At 46.2% G+C, this 24923-nt stretch overlaps 1 protein-coding gene across 1 annotated transcript in view; it reads right to left on the bottom strand.

Moving 5' to 3' along the window:
- Nucleotides 1-24923, bottom strand: part of LAMB1 (laminin subunit beta 1) — a 43289-nt gene that overhangs the window by 1220 nt on the left and 17146 nt on the right. Inside the window, exons 16-30 of the mRNA XM_009910182.2 lie at nt 24631-24774; nt 24303-24534; nt 23730-23893; nt 23040-23264; nt 21997-22214; nt 21814-21910; nt 11534-11903; nt 9702-9886; nt 8231-8472; nt 6114-6317; nt 5584-5728; nt 4009-4216; nt 3665-3806; nt 2650-2826; nt 13-172 (exon numbers count right to left, since the gene is read on the bottom strand). Coding sequence (XP_009908484.2) covers nt 13-172; nt 2650-2826; nt 3665-3806; nt 4009-4216; nt 5584-5728; nt 6114-6317; nt 8231-8472; nt 9702-9886; nt 11534-11903; nt 21814-21910; nt 21997-22214; nt 23040-23264; nt 23730-23893; nt 24303-24534; nt 24631-24774 — 2913 coding nt within the window. The remainder of the gene's footprint in view (nt 1-12; nt 173-2649; nt 2827-3664; nt 3807-4008; nt 4217-5583; nt 5729-6113; nt 6318-8230; nt 8473-9701; nt 9887-11533; nt 11904-21813; nt 21911-21996; nt 22215-23039; nt 23265-23729; nt 23894-24302; nt 24535-24630; nt 24775-24923) is intronic.

Raw genomic sequence — 24923 nt, 5'->3', positions numbered from 1 at the left:
AAATAGCCTTACCTTTGAGCAGCTGGAGCTTGCTGTTCGCTTGAGCCAGCAAGGCTTTAGCTTCATCTTGCAACATGTTGGCTTTCCTCCTAGCCTCAGCCGACTCTTCTGTCTTCTTGGCAATGAGATCTTCCACCGTTCTATACTTGTCGTTCAGCTCGGTGTTGAGAACCTGTTGTTCCAGATTCAAGCACAAGATGGCGCTCACTCAAAAGCCAATACGGGGCCATTTTGCATTTCCTCCTACTGATCCAGGTGCAAGGAGGCTACATGTAACTCCGTTACCGAAGGCAGAAAAAGTGTTGGGGTATTTCCTATTTAGTATTCAAGGCTTTAAGAGCTGGGGTGGAGACAGCCTTTGCCTGTATCCAGATCTGTGTCTTTAATATTGACCTTTGGCAAGGATTTATGGGACTAAGTTACACAGCTTTGCAATTAATGCAAGCCATGGCCTCTAGTACAGCCAGAAAGCTTTGTGTGGCACCGCATCTGGGGCAAAATAGAATCATAGAAGGTACTGGGTTGGAAGGTACCTCCAGCAATCAGGTCATCTAATCCAACCCCCACTACAGTAAGCAGGGACATCCCCAACTAGATAGATTGCTCAGAGTCCCTTCAAGCCTGATTTTTCATGTTTCCAAGGATGCTACCTCCCTGGGCAACCACCCTCATAGGAAAGAACTTCTTTCTGATATCTATCTAAATGTCCCCTTCCATACTTTAAAACCATTGCCCCTTGTCCAACTGCTAAAAGCCCTTGTAAACAGTCCCATCCCAGCTTTCTTGTAGGCTCCCTTCAGGTACTGGAAGGTACTAGAGCCTTCTCTTCGCCAGGCTCAACAATCCCAGCTTCATTAGCCTGTCTTTATAGGTGAGGTGCTTCAGCCCTCTGATAATTTTTCGTGGCCCTCCTCTGACGCCTTTCCATCAGGTCCACGTCTTCTGCAGAGGGCACCACAGCTGGACACTACTGCAGGTGTGGTCTCACCAGAGCAGAGTGGCCTCCAGCTGCTGGCCACTCTTTTTTTATGCAGCCCAAGATGTGCTTTGCCTTCTGATTTACAGGTGCACATTGCTGGCTCATGCCCAGCTTTTTGTCCACCAGTATCCCCATGACCTTTTCTGCAGGGCTGGTCTCTATCACATCCTCCCTGAGCGGGTTTTGATAATAAGGATTGTTCTGACCCAGGTGCAGGACCTCACACTTAGCCTTGTTGAACCTTATGAAGTGAACCTGAGCCCACTTCTCCAGCTTGCCCAGGTCCCATCCCTCTGGCCTATCAACTGCATCACTCAGCTTGGAGTCATCTGCAGACTTGCTAAGGATACACTTGATCCCACTGTCTGTGTCATCAGTGAAGATAGCAGACAGCACTGGTCCCAGTATGGACCCCTGAGGGACACCACTTGTCACCAAGTGGACTTTGATCTGTTGACCTCTGCTGTCCAGCTAATTCCTTACGCACCGAACAGTCCACCCATTGAATCTGTATCTCTCCAACTTAGGAGGATGTTGTGGGGGACTCTGCCAAAGGCCTTGCAGAAGTCCAGATAGAGCACATCCATTGCCCTTCCCTTCTCAGACTGATGTAGTCATGCCATTGTAGAAAGTCAGGCAAGTTGCCATTAGTAAAGCCATGCTGGCTGTTTCAAATCACCTCTCTGTCCTCCGTAGGCCTTATTAGAGCTTCTAGGAAGATATGTTCCATGATCATCCCAGGCACAGGTCAGTAGCTCCTGGCAGCCTCCTTTCTACCTTTTTAAAAAATGGATGTAATGTTTCCCTTCTTTCAGTCACCCTTACTGCTGTTTCAGTAATGAGAACAGCTACCTGGTCTGTGTGTGTGAAGGTGCTGGAGAAGTCCTGAGGCTGGTTTCTCAGCTGTGCTTTTAACTGTGAGATTAAGTAGTCCTATGACCCAACTACATTCAGCCAGTAAGCAAATTAACAGGCTGCAGCAGTACTGGAAGTCTGTTGTTTACTTGACAGCCACCTGAAATACTACTTAGTGTTCAGAAATAATTGATTTGATGGATAATACATCTCTTCTGGCAGAGAATGCCTCTCTGGAGATTAGTGGGCTAACCACAGACAACAGATTGGAGCAATGAGACTTCCTTAGGCAGATTTGTCAATTGTTCTGTTAATGAGCATTCTTGTGCTATTACGAAGGTGTGTAGTGGACACTGGGAGCAATGCCATATGGTCACTGAGATTTAGAAATTACTTTGGTTTTATAGTGTGCTAACAATTTTTGTTGTTGTTGCTTGACCCTGTTTATGCCAAACTCTTTTGAGTTGTTTGTCTTGAACCTTTCACTGTTGCAGAACCATAAATACTTTATAGAAGGGGAAAAATATTGTCAGTTCTCCTATGAAAGGCTGACAGTGTGACAATTTCCTGCAGCTATTTTAGAACCTGAAAACTTCCCAATACTTCTTTATCTCTACCTGGTACTGAAGTACACAAAACACCCTGCTATCTTTGGTGGGTGCATTAGGTGGGGGACAGTGTTGGTTTGGTTTTTGTCCCTGGTACTTGACTGATAAAATGCAGTGGATTGCACATATTCACTGGAGTTCCTTTAGCCAAACCTGGGTGAGAGTGTTATGTGGGCTTTGGCTTAGCAGATTTCCTGAGCTTCTCACCTTTTTAACTTCTTCAGCATTTTTGTTTGCAGTAACAATTTTTCCTTCTATGCTGTACACGTTCTCTGAATTTGTAACAGCCTTTTGCTCAAGGTCATCAACACTCCTCTGTAGCTCAAACAGGCGTAAGGTAGCATTGTTCAGTGTTTCTTCAGATGCTGCATTTTCAGATTCAATCTAACAGGAAAGAGGAATGAGAGTTACACTTCCAAAAGACACTGAATATAATAATAAACTTTCTGGATAAGCCCTTGCCAACCCATTCACTCATGGCCATAGACGGGATATAAACCCCAGTGTTTCAGATTTGCTACAAATGGCCAACTGCCGTCAGGGTAAAAGAAGTCCCTGATTGAAAAATGGGGTACATATGGAGCTGAAAAAGTATTAAGGGATGTGGTTTAAAAGGGCTTGATTGTATTGCACATGTGGCCTCATCCACAGGCAAAACTTCAGATGTTTGACTCCATACTGCCTATCTTCTAAGCTGACCTTGGTCTATATTCATGACCCTTGGGTCATGAATATAGATAGCACTATAGTCTCATGAGGGCTCTAAGATGAATTCTTAAAATACATAATATCTGACAAGAATCCAGCATTCATTTGCTGTAGCCTCATGATGCAGTGGTGGGTGCATGGCTAGACCAATGTGGTTGACAGATAGGACTTTCCAAGGATCCTGGTAGAGCTGCTGTGTTAGACAGCTTCAGTCCTGCCCATTTCAACTTCAATAGCACAGGAGATAGTGTGAGAAAAGCCTTTTGTTTTAGGGGGTGGTTTAAAGAGCAAATGACCCCCTAACATCTGTCATTGCAACTCAAAAGTTGATATGACATATGAAGGCAGGAATGGTTTAGGTTCATTCCAAGTACAGTTTTTGATTTACAGCACTTTTGCAGTACCTTGTTGTTGTGGTTTTTTTTCCCTTCCCCCCTCTGAGCTTTCCCTAGACAGGTTTCCATCAGTTTCTAAGTATCAGACTTGGTGCTGTTTCTGTATCTTAAGAACTCACCGAGGTCAGCAAGTCTTGAGTTCCTTTTATATCTTCGTCAGCTTGTTTGATGGCTTTTTCAGCTGCAGATTGAGCTTTTTCAGCTTCTTCCAATGCTGCTTTCACCATGTCTGCAGTGACTTTAACATCTGTTGCACCTTTGCTGTGGAACAAAACTGTTAATGCTAAAAGTGCTTTGACTTGGGAACTAGAAAAGGAGCTAGATGCACACTGCAAAGGGCTGGTTTTGCCCCTTAGTGAAAAATCTCCATCAAAGGGAGTTAAACGCATTTCCAATACAGCAAAATGAAAGTCGTGTTCAAGCTCTTGGTGATGGAAAACTAACACAGAACAGGGTTGCATACCTTGCTTTTTTAGCTTCCTCTAGCAGCATTTCTGCTCTTGTAATGTCTCCAGCACTCTGCTGCAGAATAACCTCAACATCAGAAAGGCTTTCTACACGCTCACGAATGTCTTCTGTCAGGGCTTGCAGCTGCTGGGGAGTGGTTGGCATCTCCATGTTCAGCACTTCATTGGCCACCGCCTCGATGCTATCAAGGTCAGCACTGTCTTCTAATAGGTGGATACAAATGACAAAGACGTGAGTAAAAGCTTCCCTTTGTCAAGTCTCAGCACTCAAATTCTTGTGTAGCTGTTTCCTTAAGAAGGAAAATAATGGGAAAAGTACCTCCACCAGACTTATGGAAAATCAAGGTGTGAAATAGAATAGAATAGAACAAACCAAGTTGGAAGAGACCTTCATGATCCTCACGTCCAACCCATCATCCAACACCACCTAATCAACTAAACCATGCAACCAAGCACCCTATCAATCTCCTCCTAAACACTTCCAATGATGGTGACTCCACCACCTTCCTGGGCAGCACATTCCAATGGGCAATCACTCTCTGAGGAATTTCTTCCTAACATCCAGTCTGAACCTCCCCTGGTGCAGCTTGAGACTGTGTCCTCTTGTTCTGGTGCTGGTTGCCTGGGAGAAGAGACCAGCCCCCGCCAGTCTACAACCTCCCTTCAGGTAGTTGTAGAGAGCAATAAGGTCTTCCCTGAGACTCCTCCAGGCTAAGCAACCCCTGCTCCCTCAGCTTCTCTTCACAGGGCTTGTGTTCCAAACCCCTCACCAACTTTGTTGCCCTTCTCTGGACATGCTCCAGCAAGTCAACATCCTTCCTAAACTGAGGGGCCCAGAACTGGACACAGGACTCAAGGTGTGGCCTAACCAGTGCTGAGTACAGGGGCAGAATGACCTCCCTGCTCCTGCTGGCTGCACTGTTCCTGATACAGGCCAGGATGCCATTGGCCCTCTTGGCCAGAGGGCCAAACTGCTTCTTTAAAGTGAAAATTCCCTCTTGGGAGAAGCTCATCAAGCCTGTAAGGCCCTGTTGGTTTAGCTTTCTTTTGGAAGCCATTTGAAGATCTTGGTGATTAGCTAGACTGTGCTGGGTCTGCAGGGGGGAGTGGTAAGCCCACAGGAAATGAAGCCAACAGTTGTACCTAAGTGTGTTTGTGCTAACATTATACTTAGCCTTGTGCAAACATGGAAGGAATGGGTTTGCCTGCTGCTGCTTGCTAGCAAACAAGGCCCCTATTTAACCTTTACCTGCTTTCTCAGAGAGATAAACTCAGTTTCTGACTTTCTTGCCCTTTAATAGTACTTTATCTTTCTAGCCAGAGCTTGGGACTACATTTGGCAAACTACAGCAGTGCACCAGCCTCAGCTGAAATGAACAGAACGTGTCACACTGCTCTCGCTTTCTTATTTGTCTTATTTTTCCCTTGTTTAGAGATTTCATCACACACTCTGTTTGAAAGGGCTTGGAGGAGACACAACTGTTGCATCACCCCTCAGAGGGTGATTCAGAACTAAAGAGAAGTTTTCACAAACACGGTATCTACATATAATTTAAATGTAAGGTTTTTACGCATTAAGAAGTCTCTAATCTGCTTAATAAGATTTCTCAGGTCTTCGTTGCTTCTGTCCACTTGTTCTTTCGTAGCGTTGGTTTTGAGCAAAACTGCTTGTGCGTTTTGTTTTGCTTCATCCGCTCTCTGTTTCGCCTCAGAAACCTAGAGAGGAAGAATGCAGGACTTGATTGCATATTTGCTTGTGCTTTTAAAGCCTGTTTTAAAACAAAAATTCAGCTGGAGTCAAAGGTAATAGTAATGAGAAATGCTTTTGTTCATAAAACTCATGAAGCACTGTTAAAAGCTGGCCAAGATCCATACCACCAATGCTAGTTTAAACAACTCAGGCTTGTGTTTAGATTTATCTTTGGAGCTTCACTTTAGCAAGCTCCCTTCCTTAGGATCTTTACAAGCATGATGAAGTTACGCAACTGAAAAAAAGTATTTTGAAGTAAACCAGGCACATACTTTGTCAATTAGTGTCTAAACTTGGGTTACAACTAAAAGATTCTTATTTTAATATCTAATCATTGATTTGGCATATTACCATTTTGGAGAGTTGCTCAACTTCTGCTAATGCACTGAGGATATCTCTGTCAAAATCCATGGCTTTCTGCCAGGCATTGTGAGCTACGGTCACCAGCCCGTCACAGCCAGGTCCTCCACACTTCTTCTTTCCATCATCTGTTCGACAGTTTAAACCACCACACTTGGACTCAGCACAAGAGGCTCCCACGGGAGTGCCACACGTCTGCGGAGACACAGCGGACAAAGGAAACAGTCACAGCTTTATTTCTACTGCTGTGCTGTGAGGGGGATGGAGTCAGACACTAGCATCCCAAGTTCCACAGGGAAGGAAGCTGAAATTGAACAGCAAGCAAAAGGTTGTTCATGCAGCATGGCTTTAACCTTTCCTGCTCTCCGTCCTGCACCCTTCTGCCTTTACCTTGGTTACAAACAGGCAGCTCCCTGATGCTGAAGTAGCTGGAAGTTATGGGAAGCCTTGCCATGTCTTTATTGTCTACTTTTCCTGTACATCCTCTTTCATTAGAAAGCTGTCTGTATGCCTTTTGTTTGCAGTCAGTCTTCACTACTTTGGGGCCATCCCAAGAAGCCATTTTATAAGGAAGTGTTTTGTGCAGAGTGTCTTTTCCTTTGCTCTAATGCTCTAGAAATTAAATAAGAAGCTGAAATGCTTGAACAGGGGACTTTTTTCACTTCCCTTAAAATGCTCTCCTCCACCAAATGGGAGGTGTCATTTCATCTTTCCAGAACACTTTTTAATTTGTGAATTGTCAGGGATGTGCTCCCAACAGAAAATTTCAGGGTACGCTTCTTTTAAAGCAAAAGAGTTTCAATCAGCAAAGTTTGTACTGAGAATTACTCATTACTTTGGACAGTGGTCTGTCCAATTAAGTTACTCAGGAGTTGTTTTAGCCAGTGGGAAAACGAACATTCCCCATAATTTTAAGGTTGTTCTCCCTTTCCACCCCAACCCTTTTTCCCAAAGGATAGAACACATGCTTTGGCGGCCTAAACACCTCTCTGGAAAAACCCTAGGGGCTGTGCCAAGTTAGTTGCAGCTGTCTTTGTGAAGTGTAAATGAGGCCTTACCTGTCTGGCATGCAACCCAGCAGTAGCTAGAAAGTAAAGTACTTCCCCCCACCCCCCCAGCCTTAGTGTCCTGAGATTACACCTCCAAGCAACGTATTCTTTATGGCTTTGATAAAAATCTATCCAGGATTTTCAGTCCACAAGAACAGTTAAACAGGAATGCAGGGAAGGGAAACTAAACAAAAAGATGCCTCTTCCCTCCTGAGAGAAAAAAGGAGCGCTGCGGAAGTCAGGAGGGCTGACCAGTAGTTCCAAAGGATGGGACAATTCAGCTTGTGAAGAACTTATCCTCTAACACAGGCTTTGGCCCACCATGGGGAGATAATGAGCAGTCCCCTGCAGCCTGCCTACATGCAGTGTTGTTCTCTGAATGCAGCTGGTGAACTTCAAAGCAAAAGTGAGGGAACACCCAGCCTCTCCCAAGAAAGAGCCACCCTTAACCATATTTACAGATGAGCAGGCACCTTCAACAGAGAAAATGCCCTTTTGACTCCAACCCCCTGTACGTTCTGCTTTGTCTCAAGCAAAAGGATGGGAATGCAGTGATGCTGAGAAGAGAGCAGCCTGCTGGTGCAAGCAGAAGCACTGTCTGGCTGGGTGCTGCACAGGCATAGCATGTGCCCTGCGGAGCTGCAAAAAGGAAGACGGGGAGCCTAGAGAAAGCAAGCACATGAACCGAGAATAGGCTTATAAGGACTGCTCTCTACACTTTTTTGCAAAGGGGAGCTCTGTCCACAGCAAGGGGCTGGTGAAAGCAGGGTGATGGACCCTGCACCTTTTGGTGGGTTGTCTGTGGGGGCTGGGAAAAGTAGCAGGGAGATCAATATCAATGATCGGTGCCCGAAAGCAACTACATCTTGGAGCCCACCAATAAAACAGCCCTGTTCTAGCCCACAAAATACACCATCATTGAAGAAGTGTACAGTGTGCTCATGAAACTGCTTATTTCATACTGTCAAGCCCTAAACTCTTCCTCCCCACCCACCACTTCTTCACAAACCTGACTATTTTTGCTACAGGTTTGACAGGAGCGATTCTCAGCAGTGTTACCTTCTCAGCCACTTCAGAGAGATCCAAGCTCTGCAGCTTGCCTGCAAGCTCATCCAGAAGGCGCGACTGCTCCTCTTGTTTAGCCTTGAATTGGGCCTCCTTCGCGTTGATTAAGTCTTCCACTTCCTGCCGTCTTTGTGCCGACAGCTCCACCGTGCTATTGGGGTGAACAGTGGAAGCATTGATCCTCTCCTCTGCCTCTAGGGACATCTGGAAATACTTGGTGATACTATCCAAGGCTCCTGCAGAAATCAGATGGAGTGGCTCAGAAATTTGTCAAGTAACCCAAAGTAATCTGTATTATGGAGGCTGGCAGATGACACATGAGGGTTTGTGATACGAATATCAAGGTCTGTAGAAGACTAGCCTTTGCAACTGTATTTGGTGCCGTGGTAAAGAGGACAGAATTTGGCCTGCTGCAGATTGCAGGAAAAAAAAAAAAAGGTCTTGGTTTTTTTTGCTTGGTTGCCACTGTGTCAGGTCAGGTAGATTTTGGAGTTAAGCCCTTTTACTGACTCTAGTGATGGAATTCTGCTTGTCCTGAGGGCAAAAGGAGATCCAGCCTTCTAGGTTTATAGGGCAACAGTCTGTTTTCTTATCCCATTAGTTCTTACTGCTTGCCCTGTGATATCTAACTTACGGAGTCACTGCTTGGAAACTGGTCAGTTTTCCCAAGAAAAAAAATCCTTGATGAAAGATTCTGATTTATGGAACTGTTGGTTTTGGACAACTCCTAAAAAAGCCTTGGGCGGGCGAGAGGGACCTTGTGGGAACAGCCACTCTCTATACCTCAGGGCAGCTTTCCTCTGCAGAAAGACACAAGTCAGGGACTCCTCTGCTCTGCATACTGTTTCCCTTGCTCTGCAAAATCCCACATTTATTGGAAACAATCTCAGACTTCCTCCAAAGCAGGAAATAAATCAATTTTAAAAATTCCTCCAGTTCAAGCTGGAATGAAGTCAGCTGACAAATTTTCAAATAATTTGGTGCCATTCCTTCTTCTCCATCCCATTTTCATTCTTGGCACATTTCAGTGTGCCAATAGGCACGGAAGGCTTGGGTGGCTCAGAAGAACTGGGCCTTTACAGTGTGTTCTTTTAGATTCCCAGGCACCTTTTCAGCCAGAAGCAGCAATTTAACAGACTGACAGAGCAAGGGAGATATCCAGGTGTATCTTACTATCTCATGCACTTTCAGCTGTTGTGGCTCATTTAAAAATGTGTTAATCAAGCGACTTTAGGACAATTCTGTGCTTCAAGAACTTAAGCTGGCTTTGCAATGTGTAGAGGGAGAGAGAGAACGAGGGGGCAAAACAAAATTCCTGCTGCATCGGCAACTCTGCTAATGCACAGAAAGAAGCCACCCTCCGAGGAACTGTGTTTTATTACAAGATTAACCTGGTATTTAAAACCACACACTAATTAAATCTTTGGCTACCCCACTGCTTTCTCCCCCTCCCTGTGACACTTACCCCGAACATCAGAGATCTTGATGAACTCTAGCTGTTCCGCAAGTTCTTTCACAACACGGTCCAGGGTTTTGGCATCTGTCTCCAGTGCGCTCAGGTCAGTGTCTGTGCTGTTGCTCTTCTCTGCTAAGGCTGATAGGTTTTCTTCTATGTCAGCTATCTTAACTGTAACATCTGCTGTCAGCTTTCTGTAAAACAGAGGAATGGGAGTGAACAGGGGGAGGACGAAGGTTTGTAAGCCTCAGTGCTTCACTTTACTGAAGAGTGGTGGTGAGAACCATACCAAGCTTCTCCCACAGCAGGACTTGTCCTCCCTCAGTGGAGCTGTAAGTGATTTGTAACAACATGCCTACCTAGAATACGGTTTTGTTTTCTTTGTCGTACAAAACTGCTTTTTAATCCACAGCATGTTTACAAACTCAAAGCCCCAGATTGCTCAGAAAACAGCTGCTTTATGTAAGATTAACTGGAGGCAGATTCCAGAGGACTGGTGTAATGCTCTTGTATCATGGCAACTGCATAGGTCAAAGTTGACTACTATGATCCATACATAATTTGCTTCCCATCCCACACAGTTACAAATGCAGTTTTGATTACTACGAGCTCATGGGACAGATTTGAACTTCAGAATAGGGTGGGAGAAGCCTTAGTTACAACACAATGGGTTCTTTTAATTTGTCTGGAAAGATCCCTCCTCACCAGCCATTTCTCTAGGGCTATGGAAAACTTCCCACTCTCAGCATTCAGCATGGCCTCAGCGAGCAGGTTTTAACTAGTGGGATAACCCTAAAAGGAAAAGCAAGTGTATGTTACACGTCAACGCTGCTGCAGAACAGAAGTGAGCGTAGGAAGCTATTCCCATCCATGGTGATCCCAGCATTTCCTCATTCTGAAAGAATCAAGCAGCATTTAAGCTCTGTGATCAATTTACAACTCTCTCAATAGCCTAACAGCCTGCTTTTTACCCAGGAGTCTTCCAAAGCCCAGGACTTCTATACAACCAGAGGAGCAATAAAAGACACACATATATATTTGTATTTCGGGGAAAACCAGTTCCTTAGCTGCTCTCATCTCCTCAGTACACACATTCCCCAAATGCAGCAACAACCCTGAGCTCTCCAGCTGAAGTGGGGGAGCTGCAGGGCACAAGCATATCCCTAATTGAGACATCTGTGCTTTAATCCTCATCCCTTTACTCTGTGCACAAGTACCTTTGAGCAGCTGCACACAGGACTAGAAAGCACCTGTAATCCTACTGTAACTGCCCCGTCTCCCAAAGCACGAACTACCAGCTTTTGTGTGCTTAGTGCTGAAATCAAAATACAAGGCTCCTACCCTGGAAAAAATGAAACCAATCCTTGTTACAAAGCTGGTGCTCCCCCCGCCACATGCTCAGAGTGCAGAAAGGAGCCCAAGCTTCCAACCCATCAGTTACACAGGAAAATCCAGGAATTTAATCTTCATTCTCTCACGTAATAGCAGTGTTTGTCCTTTGCCCCAGGAGAGCACAGTGCAAGCGTGAGTCATCTCTGGTAGTTAGCTGCCTGGTGAGCAGTGGGAGCAGGACAGTCCCTGCCTGGAACATGGCAGCTGCGCTGCTCCTACCTTCCCTGCCTAGGTTTCTGCTCATGGGACAGACACTCACTGCTAGTGCAGAGCATGGCAAGGTGCTCCATCCATGCTAGGTACCACAGCATATCACCCAGCTGGAGGAGCAGAGCTGGTGTGTCCTCAGCCCAGCATGGGGACATCATTCACTCCAGTAAATCCCAGCTCACCGGAACTCCCACTCATTCCCAGGCTAGCCATAGCCATGTAACTGCAACTGTACTCACTCTGCTTCCTCAAAGAGATTACCAATGTTCTTCAGGGGCTCAGCAGCCGGATTTTGAGTGATGATGGTTTTAATTTCACTGAGCTTCTCCTCTAGGGTGTTGAGTGTCTTTTGGTATGGACCAGTGACTCCAGTGATTTTGAGGGCATTAGCCCTATCCAGAAACTGCTGAGTTTTATTAGCCAGTTCGCCGATGATCACATCCCAGAGGGCAAAGCATTGGTGGCATGGCACACAGTCAGGGAAGATGCCTGAGTAGCCCCGGGAGCACTTGTCACAGCGTGGCCCTTCAACCCCTTCATTGCAGATGCACTGCCCAGTGGCACGGTCGCACTGCGGGGTTTGGATGCCACGAGGGTTGCAATCGCACGCTGGAAGGAGAAAAAGGCATGTGTGAAGGCTGTGACGAGGGAAATGACAGTGATGCTGGCAGTGATTAAAAAACAATAAATTGGTTCTAATGAAGTGGTGAAATGGTCTACATTTGAATTATAAAAAGCTGATCATGGATGTGTCTGCGTGGGTATGGGGGAATCAAGGATGAGTGTGAAATGGGAGAGAGATAGGGAAATAACTCTAGGGAAGACCAGGATTTCTACATCTCAGAAATAGACTCTAAAATGGAGCAAGGATGGACATCACTTCTTGCAGTGTCTGATATCAGTTGGATAGCAAGGCATTCCAGACAGGAAAAGAAGTGACAGGCAGGCACACAGCAGAGAGTTTACTAGAAAAAACATGAGTGACATGGGAAAAGCAACAAGGAACAACCATTAAGTGGCTCTTCTGGCGCACAAGTAGGGCTCAAGTAAAGAATCCAGCAGATCAAAACCCAACCACCTTCCCTTGCACCTCCCACAGACAGCACAATAAAAGGAGACAGTTGATTATACAACACTTAATTATGTGGTAAAGCTCCATACCACAAGACAATAGGGCTTCAAAGAAGAGCATGACTAATTTATGGAGTAACAGCTCATGAGAGATCTTCTATGCAGAGATACACAGGGCCTGTCTTAGGATACCCCTGTCACAGTATCACAGTATCACAGTATAACCAAGGTTGGAAGAGACCCCAAGGATCATCAAGTCCAACCTGTTCCAACAGACCTCACGACTAGACCATGGCACCAAGCGCCATGTCCAATCTCCCCTTGAACACCTCCAGGGACGGCGACTCCACCACCTCCCTGGGCAGCCCATTCCAATGACGAACGACTCGCTCAGTGAAGAACTTTTTCCTCACCTCGAGTCTAAACCTCCCCTGGCACAGCTTGAGACTGTGTCCCGTCACCAGGGTATGTGGTCCTGCTATGGACAGTGGAAAAACATTCAGAAGATGCATTGAGGAGCCTGGAACTGGGCTCCTGGAACTGGGCTCCTGGAACTGGGCTCCTGGAACTGGACGTTTTGGGTATGCAGAAAATGGGGGTGGGAAATCAGGCAGTGAAAAGCAGAACAGACCAAAGAATGTACGCATGAGCAGCCCTGTCTGAGGGAAACACTGGTGCTAATGCTAATGACCAAAAGCCTACACACTGTTTGCCATCCTCAAGTGGGAATGAGGATGATTAAGATTTAATTTTGTAAAGATTTCTAAAAATCACCTCACAACTTTGACCACCAGCTCAGCAGTCATATTCACACCTTCCCAGTATGGACTTCACTGTGAACACCTATCTGTCTTTATATGCTAGTCAGGTAAGAGCCAGGTGGGCTCCAGGTGCTTGCCAGAGTGGAGTGATAAGGTTTGGGCAACATCCTATTTTTCAAATGCTTTCAGAATAAAGATGCAGTAACCTGCCATGAAGAAAAGTTAATTAACTTACCGATGCAAGGTCGTTTCTAAAAGCACAGACACACTTTTTACACAGTAACACTAGGAGAAGAAGCAGTTCCATACATCAGGGCTGCCACTTCACCTCTCCCCCTCCTTAATTGCACAGACAACAGCAGCAGAGGAAATGACCAACCTGCAAAGCTTTTAATAAAGGGAAGGCAGCAAAGAACAAAAAAGAGGACTTGCAAATACGCAGACTCTCCACCTAGCGTTGTTGGAGAGTGCACATTCCTTGAAGAGGAAAAGGACCGTGATACCTGATAAAAGCTTTCATTTATGCATCCATTTACCAGGCATCCTTGAATGAGGTTAATGGCTCAAAAAGGTCCATAAATCAATTCACACAGCCCAAGCACATGCCCCTTGAAAAAAGGGCAAAACACAATGCCGTTTTCAAGATCAGACATTGTTTGCTTCAATGCCAAAACACAGTGGTGGTCTATAGTTCAAAAATTACACAAAGAGCCTCAGCAGAACAAATCACTCCTCAACAAAAGGACATCTTGTATAATGTGAATATGATAGGCAACAGACAAAAATAACTTCTGCTGCCTGCACAATTGAGCAAAATGGTCCTTTGTTCTTTGAATTATACCCTGACACAAGAGATTGTTTTTACTTTACATTGAAAGCTCTTAAGTAGCCAACTCATCATGGAATATGTTCCCTGCAGGCAAACCATTGAGTTCCTGTTTGAAGGAGGTCAGTTAACCCTTCTGTCAACTAATAAGGCCCTCGGTATAATGATGGATTGTCTACATTCCTCTGCACAGAGAGAGGCTAAATGGCATGTGGTTTTTCTCGACAATCCTGAGATCTGATCAAGTTACATGAATACTTGCTGCTGGCAAATCAGACCACTATATTTACTTGTGGATTAAAAAAGCTTAAAGTGAAAAAAAAAAAACCAAACCAACAAAACCCATGTTGGTAATTCTACTCCTGAATACCTGCATGTTCAGGAAAGGCAGACATGGCTTTAGTAGCATTTACACGCTAATGTGGATTCCAAAATCTCTGGGGCCAGAAAATGCTGGGGAAGGGGAGAGGATTTTAGCACTTAACTCATTTGCAGAGTGAAAACCTAAACTCCACAGCTGCCTGTTGTGGAATGATAAAGACAGCAAAGAAGTAATTCATTCTAAATGTAGTACAACAGTGGGAAGAATTCTCTCACTTCTGGAATTCTACAGAACTCCCAAACGGAGATTTGTGGGACCCGTGAGAAAATCGTACAAGGTGGTTGGAAACTTTACCGAGAGTTATTTTGCCATTTTAAGATTCTCTATCAAGCCCAGAAGCAGGAAATGCTGGCTCTGCGTTGCCTCAGTAGTGTGAATTCAACACACATAAAATGGCTTTCCAAAAAGCTGGTTTAACACTTGCTCTTTTCTTTTCTTCATGACCTTCCCAAGTCACTAACCATGTGCTAGACCACACCAGCTTTCAAATCAAAAGGTAAAAATGAAGGTAATTTTATCTCTATTTTTACAGCAAAATCACAGAGAACAAGAAAAAGCCTCCCTCAGCACTGGGTAAGATGATTCCAGGCGATTTTAGTTTCTTTTCCCATTTTGAAACTTTGGGGAGTCATTTCTCCATTCTGGGGGTATAGTGTCTCCAGCTACAGCCCTCACAGGATTCCTTCCTGTGGCACTGACTGAAGCATTTTTAAAATTCTGACAAAAGAATCACTTCTTCTCTTACAGCTCACATCCTGGGGGCAAATCTTTCATCTCACAAGTGACACGTGCATGCCAGTGTTTGGTTACATGTGATCTTTTAAAACGGTCTAGATGACCTTACCCAAACGATCTCACCAGAGAGGACTGAAGCCATCTCCATTCCTCACTGAAGGGGCCCGTTTCAGAAGCTGGGGCCCAATTTCCAGACACCACATTAATGATGAAATTTAGCCATCCAGAAACCCACAGAAACTGCCCTCCAAGGTCATGTGGAACAGGATGGATCCTGTGCCCTGGCCACCACCTACGGGCTGTTTTACACCCCAGCAAGGAGCATATCGAACATCACCCTAGAGAGCATCTTCCCTTTACACCATGGTGGGAATCAAAACACTCCACTGACTTCAGCTGTGCCCAGTCCTCAAGAGGAGGAAAGCAAACCCAGGCTAACACCATATAAAGCCTTATGGTAGTGAGGCACATCTTGAACATTGTGGGCCACCAAGCTACTAAGTCAGTGCACAGGTTTTACCTCTTTGCCTTGTGCAACATCTGCCTATCAAAACCCCACCATCTTCAGCCTCTGTGAGATTTCAGGGCAAAACTTTGTCCAAAAGGGACAAATAAGCCAAACTTCATCCTAAAGGGACAAAAGCACAGTGACAGTGGTATAATCCATGTGAGAGAAAGAGACCTCCTAGCTGGAAAGGCTAACGTAGGACTGGCAAATAGTTCATGAAAGTACACCTGAGTTAAGACACCCAAAAAGATTTATGTGACATTTACTGATCACCATCAATGACCTGGGATGTGAAATCAGGAAACACCTTGATTCCTGTCACTACCTGCTAGAAATGGAATGAACACCATGCCAGTATGATCCAGCATATCATACCCAGCATCAGTTTTGGCCAGAGTACCCTAGCATCACTTCTAGCCACAGTGCTAATGTCCTATTATTCCTATGACCACCATGTGAGTCAGCTCCCATGTAGCCCAGTGCTACCAGTGCTAATGATGCTCTCCATTATGACAGTTTTTCTTCTGATGTACTCAACAGAGGTTAACTCAAACACCATCCTCGAAGCACTGCTTAACTCTGGAGACTTCAGCTCTAACCAGTGCACTCATAATCCTGATGTATCCTCAAGTATCTATACCACATCTCATTTTAGCATGTGCCTGGTCAATCTAAACTTTCTTAAAGAAAACAAGAAGCACACAGGCACATCTAGGGATGCAGAAGCATTTCAGGTATTAATAGCTAGCGATGGCTTTATACTCCACTTAAGATAATGTATGTGGAATTGGGAAAGATAAAAAGTCCTATAAGCTCCTTTTAAATACCTTTCCTGTGCTTACATGACTAGAAATTGGAAAGAGTTATTCCTTTTGCACTGTAAACTCACACAGATGTTGAATTTACTGCAAGATGCCTTAGCAAACTTGGGTTGGAAATGGCCTTCAAGACAAAAGGCTCTCCCTTCATACAGAGACATGGACCAAAGCCAAGGTGAAGGGCTGCAAGTTAACACAGTTGAGGCTGTATGCTTTGAAGATCAATGTGAGACAGGGATCAAATTTGACCCTGGGTAAGCAGAGTAGGCCACCGTGATACATCCCGTGGAAATTACAGTGAAGAAAAAGAAGTCTTTTGAAAGCACTGGCCAAAGACTTGAGAGTTTTGAGGGAGTATTTACTAAATTAAATAACAGGTTTCTCTTCTGAAATGTCTTTTTGGAACCAAGTGCAGTGTTTTCTGTAATTGTTTTAACTCAATCAGACATTCTTCTGTGGCATACTCTGACTTAAGTGAAATCACATCTTTAACAGGAGAATTTTCTACCCCAATTCCTCTGTCTGGATCTGCTTATTAGCAACTTACTAGGAGTAAAAAAAAAGATTGCAGCTGTATCCATTCTCAAATGCATGTGCACATTTGTGCATGTGCACATTTGTGCATGCACCCATCCATGGGCAATGTTTGTGCTACCTTGATCACTGCATTTCTTTTTTCAGTGAATTTTTTCCCTGATCTTGAAGATAGCAGTTACACTTACACATATGTTGAATGTTGTTCTGTAGAAACCTACAGGGAGAAATCCCAAAGAAATAAGTTACTAGCTTGAGTGATTTGCTTTAAGCTCATAAGGATCTATGAACTGCTTACTCTTGACAGCTCTCCTAACTTTTCCTCCAATTTTAAATATTTAGAACTCACTTCCATTTAAACTACTGCAATTTAATATGTAGCATATTTGCATATCACTTGATTGAAACTAAGGTGGGTCAGAGCAGTTGGTAGTACAACTGAGATTGGTACCACGGATTCTGAAAGGGTTGTATGAAAATCAGTCTCAGCGTTTAATGCCTTATTGCAGGATGCTAGAAGCAAGTATCATGTATCATCCTACACAGAACAGAAACATTTTTGTGTAGAAATATTTTCTCCACTGCTTGAGATCAGGGACAGAAAGCACCAAATGTTTAAACTCCTCCTCCGCAGAAACAACAAAGGGATTGTTCAAAAATGATTTCTTGGCATCATTTTGCAGCGGTAGTGAGACACTATGATGAGAAAACCATTCAGCAATTTGTAAGGTTGAAAGTTTTGCAGAGCTAGCAAATTTCTTCTGAATAATCAGCTATTGATTCGAATTACTCTGTAGGCATATTGCTAACTCCTCACTGTACAATTTTCAGTATGAATGTCAAGATAAGCTCCCAGCCTAGAATGAGTCAAATTGTGCTGCATTTTAACATGACAGCAGACATTGCCAAGAGGGCAATCTTCTGGAAACAGTATACACTGAAATACTTTGAGACCACAGATCAACTGAAATTATGACTCTCAAAGTTGAAATTATACTACCTTTCATGTAGAATTTGTCTGATTTCCTTCAGACTCTTACCAAAGAAGGTAAAGAAACATCTGCTATCTTTCTCTCTGCACCATGAGCACCTCCTGTAAAAGCAGCCTATATGACTAGTTTAAGAGCTGGGTGTTAAATTAAGATCACAAAACCTATCCATAAATGGAGTAATTTTCAGAGAACAGATGTTTCAGCACCAAGTGCATTACAAAGACTACAATTGAGATAAGCAACTTTCTACCAGTGTCTGCACTTAGTGTTTGATAAAAACATTACTTCTTTTCATCTTAGTTCAATTAAATTCTGGGGTTTTTTTTACAACAGGTCTTGACACTGGAATCCAGCACAAAAAAATACTGACAAAGGTATGATTCCTGTAAAGGGGAGACAACAATACAACCTAATGTTCAAATGTCATACAATGCCTTTTACTAATTCCACTCTGTTCTGCTTGTTCAATTAAAGCAGCAACGGTTGTAAAACTGTCATCTCTTTCATATTGTATGAATCCCATAAACATCAAATATCTGCTGTGCACAAGCCTTATATGAGCTGCCTCTGCAGCCCCACCATATCTCAGAGGCTTCCCAGGAGCCTGGAGTCTTCTGCCAGAATTGTGCTTTTCGGACTGAAGTTAGTGCAGAACTAAGCATGTTGAGTCCTGCACTTTGGCTGCCAAGCTTTGGAAAAGCTCCAGCAGAATGCCTGAGAGCCTTGAGTTTGATGACATTTGTAATCCTATTATTTACTACCTTAGCAAAGATTTTTATGCACGTGCGAATGTTCACGTGCAGACTCGTGCAGAACTGCATATAGCTCCCAGCTGAAGCAATAGCCAGGAGTCCTGCAAAGGGGCCAGGCAGAAGATGCTCACTGCACAGCTCCTGCTCCCTGTAATCCTCACGGAGACCTGCATGAAGCTGAGAGAGACACACTGCGCTTTTCCTATCCTCTACACTTCCGTGCTTGTTTCAGGCATAGAATCATAGAATCAAGAAGGCTGGAAAAGACCTCAAAGATCACCAAGTCCAACCTGTCACCCAACACCTCATGACTACTAAACCATGGCTTCAAGTGCCATGTCCAATCCCTTTTTGAACACCTCCAGGGACGGTAACTCCACCACCTCCCTGGGCAGCACCTTCCAATAGCCAACAACTCTTTCTGCGAAGAACTTTCTCACCTCAGGCCAAAACTTAGTGTTAAATTAAATGAGTAAATGTGTTTTTCTAAAGCATGGGTTATAAGCAGTCTCCAAAACTCTAGTCCTACAGATTCTCTGTGCTGCGCAATCCCCAATGGACATCTGTGGGTAGTGGGAGTGTACCCAGTACCAAAGGGTCGAGATGCTGCTCAAACACGGGCACCTACCTCAGCTTGCCCCACCAGTCAGGTTCCAGTGTTCTCACTAGAGACACATAGAGAGACAATCCCACTGGATAACACTCCCAACACAGGAAGCACACTGCAAATCAAAGCACCTAGTCCAGCTACAAAAACCTGCCTCCTCCAGCTTCTGATTCACCATCTCTGATCTTGCCAAGATTTCTACAAAGTCACAAGCAGCAGCCTGCAAAGGTCACCACCACCGATGGGAACTGTGTTGTGCATGCTCTGGAGTCTGGTTTCCAGAGGGCATGCTAGGAACCTAGGGCCACATCCACAGCTTGCTACTGCTTGCATCTGGGAATCTGGGAGGAGGTTACAGCGCCCAGCCTGTCCTTGATGTGTCATAGGTGTGTCCAGAGGTTATCTGCAGGCACTCCTGCTCACATGTCCTCACTTTTTCGTTTGTTTTTTTCGTGGTTTTTTTTTTTTTTTGTAATTAAAAAAATTTGCAAAGGCTGTCATAGCAAAGTGGGCAGCACAGTCCCTGTTTCTCACTGAGGTCATGTCTCTTCATGCCAACAGCACAAAGACCTCTTGTGAAGAAACCACACATACTGTCCCTTGAATGATGCACCCTTGAGCATCAAACCTTGAGCAGAAGCCACTTGCCCTGGCCAGTGGAGAATTACACCCTGGAATCATTGGGACTGATGTCCACACCTCCACATGAGCTCAGTACCTGCAGCCAAGACTGTCTGTCCATACTCATATGTTTTAGAGCTCTCAGTTCTCCATTCCGATCACTTTGTGTCCTAAATGCAGCACAAAATCTGGCCACACTGGATGCTTGGACCAGCACAACTGTGCCACCAAAAGCAGGTGGCAAATGCCATCACTAGTAGTTCTTTGTGCCCCTGCAGCTGGAGCCAACAGCTCCCTGTCAGTTTCAGCTTCACCTTGGCCATAGGCCACATTTAAGCTAATTTCCAGGGGCACTACTCTGCAATTCCTTAAACAGCAGTACTCCAGTTCTCCTGCAAATTGCTTAACTGCATGTCTGCCATCACCTCTGCTGGCCAGGACTAAATGAGGGCTCAGACATTGTTTCTCTCCCTGCTGAAGGAGGGAGACACCATGGGAGGAACTGACCCCCACCACATTAGGGAGAGTTGGCTGTGGCACAGTGCTGGATATGCTCCATGAGCGAGTGCATGCTTGGAGCCTGTCTGGGGCATTGTGCTGCAGGCTGCCACAGCTCAGCCCTGGGCACTGGCTCTCCTCATCTGCCACAGAGACCTCTTGCTGCATGAAATCCTGAAGGAAAATCTGCATTTCCACCCAAGCCAGTCTCCTTGCATCTGTCTCTCTCTACTTGGGAGCAGAAGGGGTGGCAGTTTTTAAGGAAAGCATTGAGCTTGCATGGTGAAAGCAGGCTCTGCAGAACACATTCTCTCTTCAGAAACGTTAAAAAGCAGGTTTTCACATGCTCAAAAGGCAGCAGAAACTCTGTGAGATCAGAAACGCTGGTACACTGCAAAATCCTGCTGATTAGGTATGCAGATGGACTCCCATCAATAAACCCTGATGGCGACAGCTGATACCAAGAGACAATCCCTGCCCCGGAGCCGGCAGGGTCAGCGCCCCTCACCATGCCAGAACACCAACAGCCTTCCCAAAAGGGTGCCTCACCCTTCCAGAAACACAATATGTACTCAGGACTGGGACAATTCCCCAGTTCTTTCATCTGCAGCATTAAACAAGTAGCTGTGACCTGCCTATCTGGTTAGATAATGGGCTCTAAGGTATCTCTATTGTAAAGGATTTGTTAAAGACCACAGCAAGCACATTCCTCCCTGCAGGGAAAAAAAACCTTGATCTACTGCATACACTCCTGGCAAAGACTCCTATTTGAACAGATCAGAGATACCAGTTTGTTCTGGTCTGGACAGTGTTTGAAGTTTCTTTTCCAGCTAATGAACAGACTTGTTTATAATGAAAGGACAGAGAGCATCCAGTTTTCTAAACAAGCGACTTCATGGTCCTCTGTTTTGTGGCATGTAGCTATGGCTAACCCCAGCTGCATGGTCTCTGCTTGCTCCTTTATTTTCAACTGAAATATAAGGAAAGTCTCCTACTAAATCAAAAACCTTATTTCATTAGGCCATCTCCCTAAAAAGACACAAGAAAAGACAGACCAGTTCTTAAACCCAAACACTTGCAATATGTTTTCTTACCACACCAGCTTACCTGACAAATTGCAATCCAACAGTTAATGAAGAGTTAGTTTCCATAGAGGTTTGTTTCTAACTAAAGGTCCAACAAGAAATAAACTAAACCAGGCATGTGCCATATAAGGCTCTTGCCAGGACTCCTGTCCCAGAGGCACCAAAAGGATGGAGCCAGCCATGCCTTCCTCCCTCATTTTCAAGGCTCATGTGGCCACTGGCAGGTCACACTTAGAGCAGATGCTCCCAGCAAGGGTGTCCCAGCAACCTGAGGGGGAGAGGAGTCATTTCCAAACAGCAGGTAAAGCAGGCGCTGGGGTTAGACTCACCTTGGCACTCCACAGCTGGGTCACCCCAGAAGAGCTCCTGGCACTCCCGGCAGGTCCGGCCTCCGAAGCCTGGCATGCAGTGGCACTGCCCTGTGAACTGCCAAAACACATCCACAGTAGGAGATGTGACCACCTCAGCAGCCAGGCCCCAAACCAGAGCAGCATGCCCCATGTCCTCCTCACCTCGTTGCAAGCAGGCCCAAGGGAACGTGCAGGGTCACAGTCACACTGCTCACAGCCGGTCCCACTGGCAAGCCTCCACGTGTTGGGGGCACAGCGGTCGCAGGTCTGCCCCACCACATTGGGAAGGCACTGGCACTGCCCTGTGGCTGCTTCACACCGGCAGCTCTCTGGGCCCTCGCAGTCCTCCTGAACGGTGCCCAGGACATTGCAGACACACTCTGTGAGGGAAAGAGTGTACTGCTCTGATGTCACCTGCCCTCTCATTACCAGACTGCCTGGAATTCCCAGAGGTGTAGGCAGATACTGGCACATGCCAATGCCCATGGCCAGGTCTGGTTGACCCAATGCTGCATGACACCCAGCTCTGGTCTCTCATGTCCCAGGCTGGCCACTTCTATAGCTTCTGTCCCAGCACTTAGGAAGTGACAGAAGCCCTTCATTCAAGCAGCCCAGCCTTCTCCATCTTGTCCTTTTCTCCCTTTGTACACAACCAAAGCCCAACCTGGCCTGACTCCTGTCAGGTGGCTATTGTGGTGGATTTTCTTGGAGCAGCTGATGGCATGCCAAGCAGGGCAGGGCTCCATTCACCCACACAGCAACCTGCCTGCCCTGCTGGGCTGCATCTGGTGTAGAGGGAGAGGAGGGTCTGCCTTCCCACCACCTGGTTCAGCTCCTCCAGCCAAATCTACAGGGATGCTGGTTTAAACAAGAGCCAAACCCTCACCCCACCACTTCCATCTCTGGAGAAAAAGTAAACAAAGACTGCTAATAAGAGGACAAGAAATCCTCTCTCCACAAAAGCCCATCATTTCAGCACACGTAGGTGCTGTTCCTGCTCTCCTTGTCAAATGCAAAGGACTCACCTCCCAGGGCAGAAGCCATGCTGAGCAGCAAGACAGCTGCATTCAAACTTCAGCTAGAAGAAATGAGGTTTCCCCTCCACCCCAAAGGGCTGGCAGAGGTAAACTAAAAAGATTTCATGTGGTCACTGCCACCCTATGACAAGGCTGGCAGAGGGGCTGTGGCTGTGTGTCCCCACTCACTTCTGCAGTCCTGTTGCAGGGCACTCCCATAGTAGCCCTGTTTGCAGAAGTGGCAGTTTTCACCCTCCGTGTGATAGAGACACTTCACACACGCTCCTGTCCTCTTGTCGCAGGCCTCCGGGTCAGTGATGTCAATGTTGTTGTTGCACTGGCATGGCTGGCAGGCGCCGCCAACCTCATCAGGGCTCCCAAAGAAGCCAGACGCACATTCATCACATCGGCTGCCTGTTTGAACAAACAGCACGCCGGGAATTACCGATGTGGCTTGGTAGCCCGCAGCCCTATAAACAGCAAGACTGAGGCAAGACAATAAAGGACGTAAATGGGGTGGGGGTGGGGTGTTAATCAGATCAGCTTAAAGTTGCAGAAACAGCACTTGGAGAGACGGCAGCACCTTGGTTCAGTATGGATGGTACCACCTGAGGCACCAAGGCATGATGCTGCAGCCCAGCTGCCAGCACATCCATCTTCTCCATTCCACTACTGTCCTGTCCAACTCTGCTGACCACCTTGTTTCTGGGGATGAGAGTCATGGTGGTGCTGGCATTGCCTGCACAAGCTGCTCTGCCCTGGCATATTCCAAGTGCTGCCAATCTCCAGCAGCAACACACTGACGCTGGTGTTGTGGTCATATCCAACAACTCATAAGAACACACTGCGTCTCACCACGAGGTCCAGCCCAACCAGTACCTATGTATCCCACGCTACAGACACACACGACTTGCAGCGTGACTGGGTCCTGGTAACAGCCGCTGGCAAATTGGCGTCCGCTCTCAGGGCCATCAGGGCAAGGGCAGGGGCGGCAGTGGTCACCTGATCCCAGGACAGGGTCTCCATAGTAGCCAGCCTGGCACCTGCGCAAAAGGTACAGAGAATGCAGGGGACCTCAGGCAAACAGATCACAGCCTTACCATAATTATGCCTGGTTCCTCACAGTAGTTAAAAACATAAGGGCAGAAACATCCACATGGCTCTCCCATGCCACTCACACTACAAGCAGCTGTACCTACAGAGGCAAATCTGTCTGGTGTACGTTGGTGTAAGAGCAGGAGAGCCAAGAGGTGCAAGGCTGTGGGCAGGGAAGAGGGTGTCCTTGCTCCCATCTTCCCCTGTGACCATCAGCATTGCTCTGGCTCCCAGGATCCAGGGACTTTTACTGTGGCTTCACACCTGTCTGAGCACCAGCACCAGAGGAGAACAGCTTCTGTGCACATCCTGCTGTGAGGAAGTAGAGGGGTCAGAGAGAGGGTGCACATGCCATACCTCTCACAGTTGTGCCCTGCTGTGTGGTCCCGGCAGCTCAGACACTCTCCAGTGTAGGGGCTGCAATCATCAGCGTGGCCATTGCAGTGGCAGGGCTGGCAGTTGGGGAAGCCCCAGAAGCTGGGCAAGCAGTGGTCGCACTGCCGCCCATACACCCCGGGGAAGCAGTGGCACTGGCCCGTTTCCGCATCGCAGAAGGCATTGTAAGAGCCTCGGATGTGGCACTCGCATGCTGCAAAGAGAGAAGGAGAGGAGTTGTGTTTCCAAGGCATGTCCTACACGCAGGGCACCAACAGCATCACAGCCTGAAGCCAAGGGTTTAACATACGTCGGCATCCGCTTGGCCCAAACCCAAAGGTGCCAGGGGCGCATCTGTCGCACTGTCTTCCAACGACATTGGGACGACATTGGCACTGTCCTCCGCTGGGGTCGCACACTGAACTCAGGGAGCCCTGAGGGTCACACTGGCATGCTAAGTGGAGAAAAGCATCAGTGGGAGTGAGTACTATGGTGCAGGACACCAACTACCTGCCTCATCCCAAGCACACTCCTTCCCCGTGCAAACCGCTCTGCCTGCAAGAGCCATCCAGCCTCCAGGCAGTTTGCCCAACAAGTAGATGG

The sequence above is a fragment of the Dryobates pubescens genome, chromosome Z, assembly GCF_014839835.1.
Source record: "Dryobates pubescens isolate bDryPub1 chromosome Z, bDryPub1.pri, whole genome shotgun sequence".
Classification (NCBI taxonomy): Eukaryota; Metazoa; Chordata; class Aves; order Piciformes; family Picidae; genus Dryobates; species Dryobates pubescens.
The sequence above is the reverse complement of the archived record's forward strand: the minus strand, read 5'-3'. Positions and strand labels throughout refer to the sequence as shown.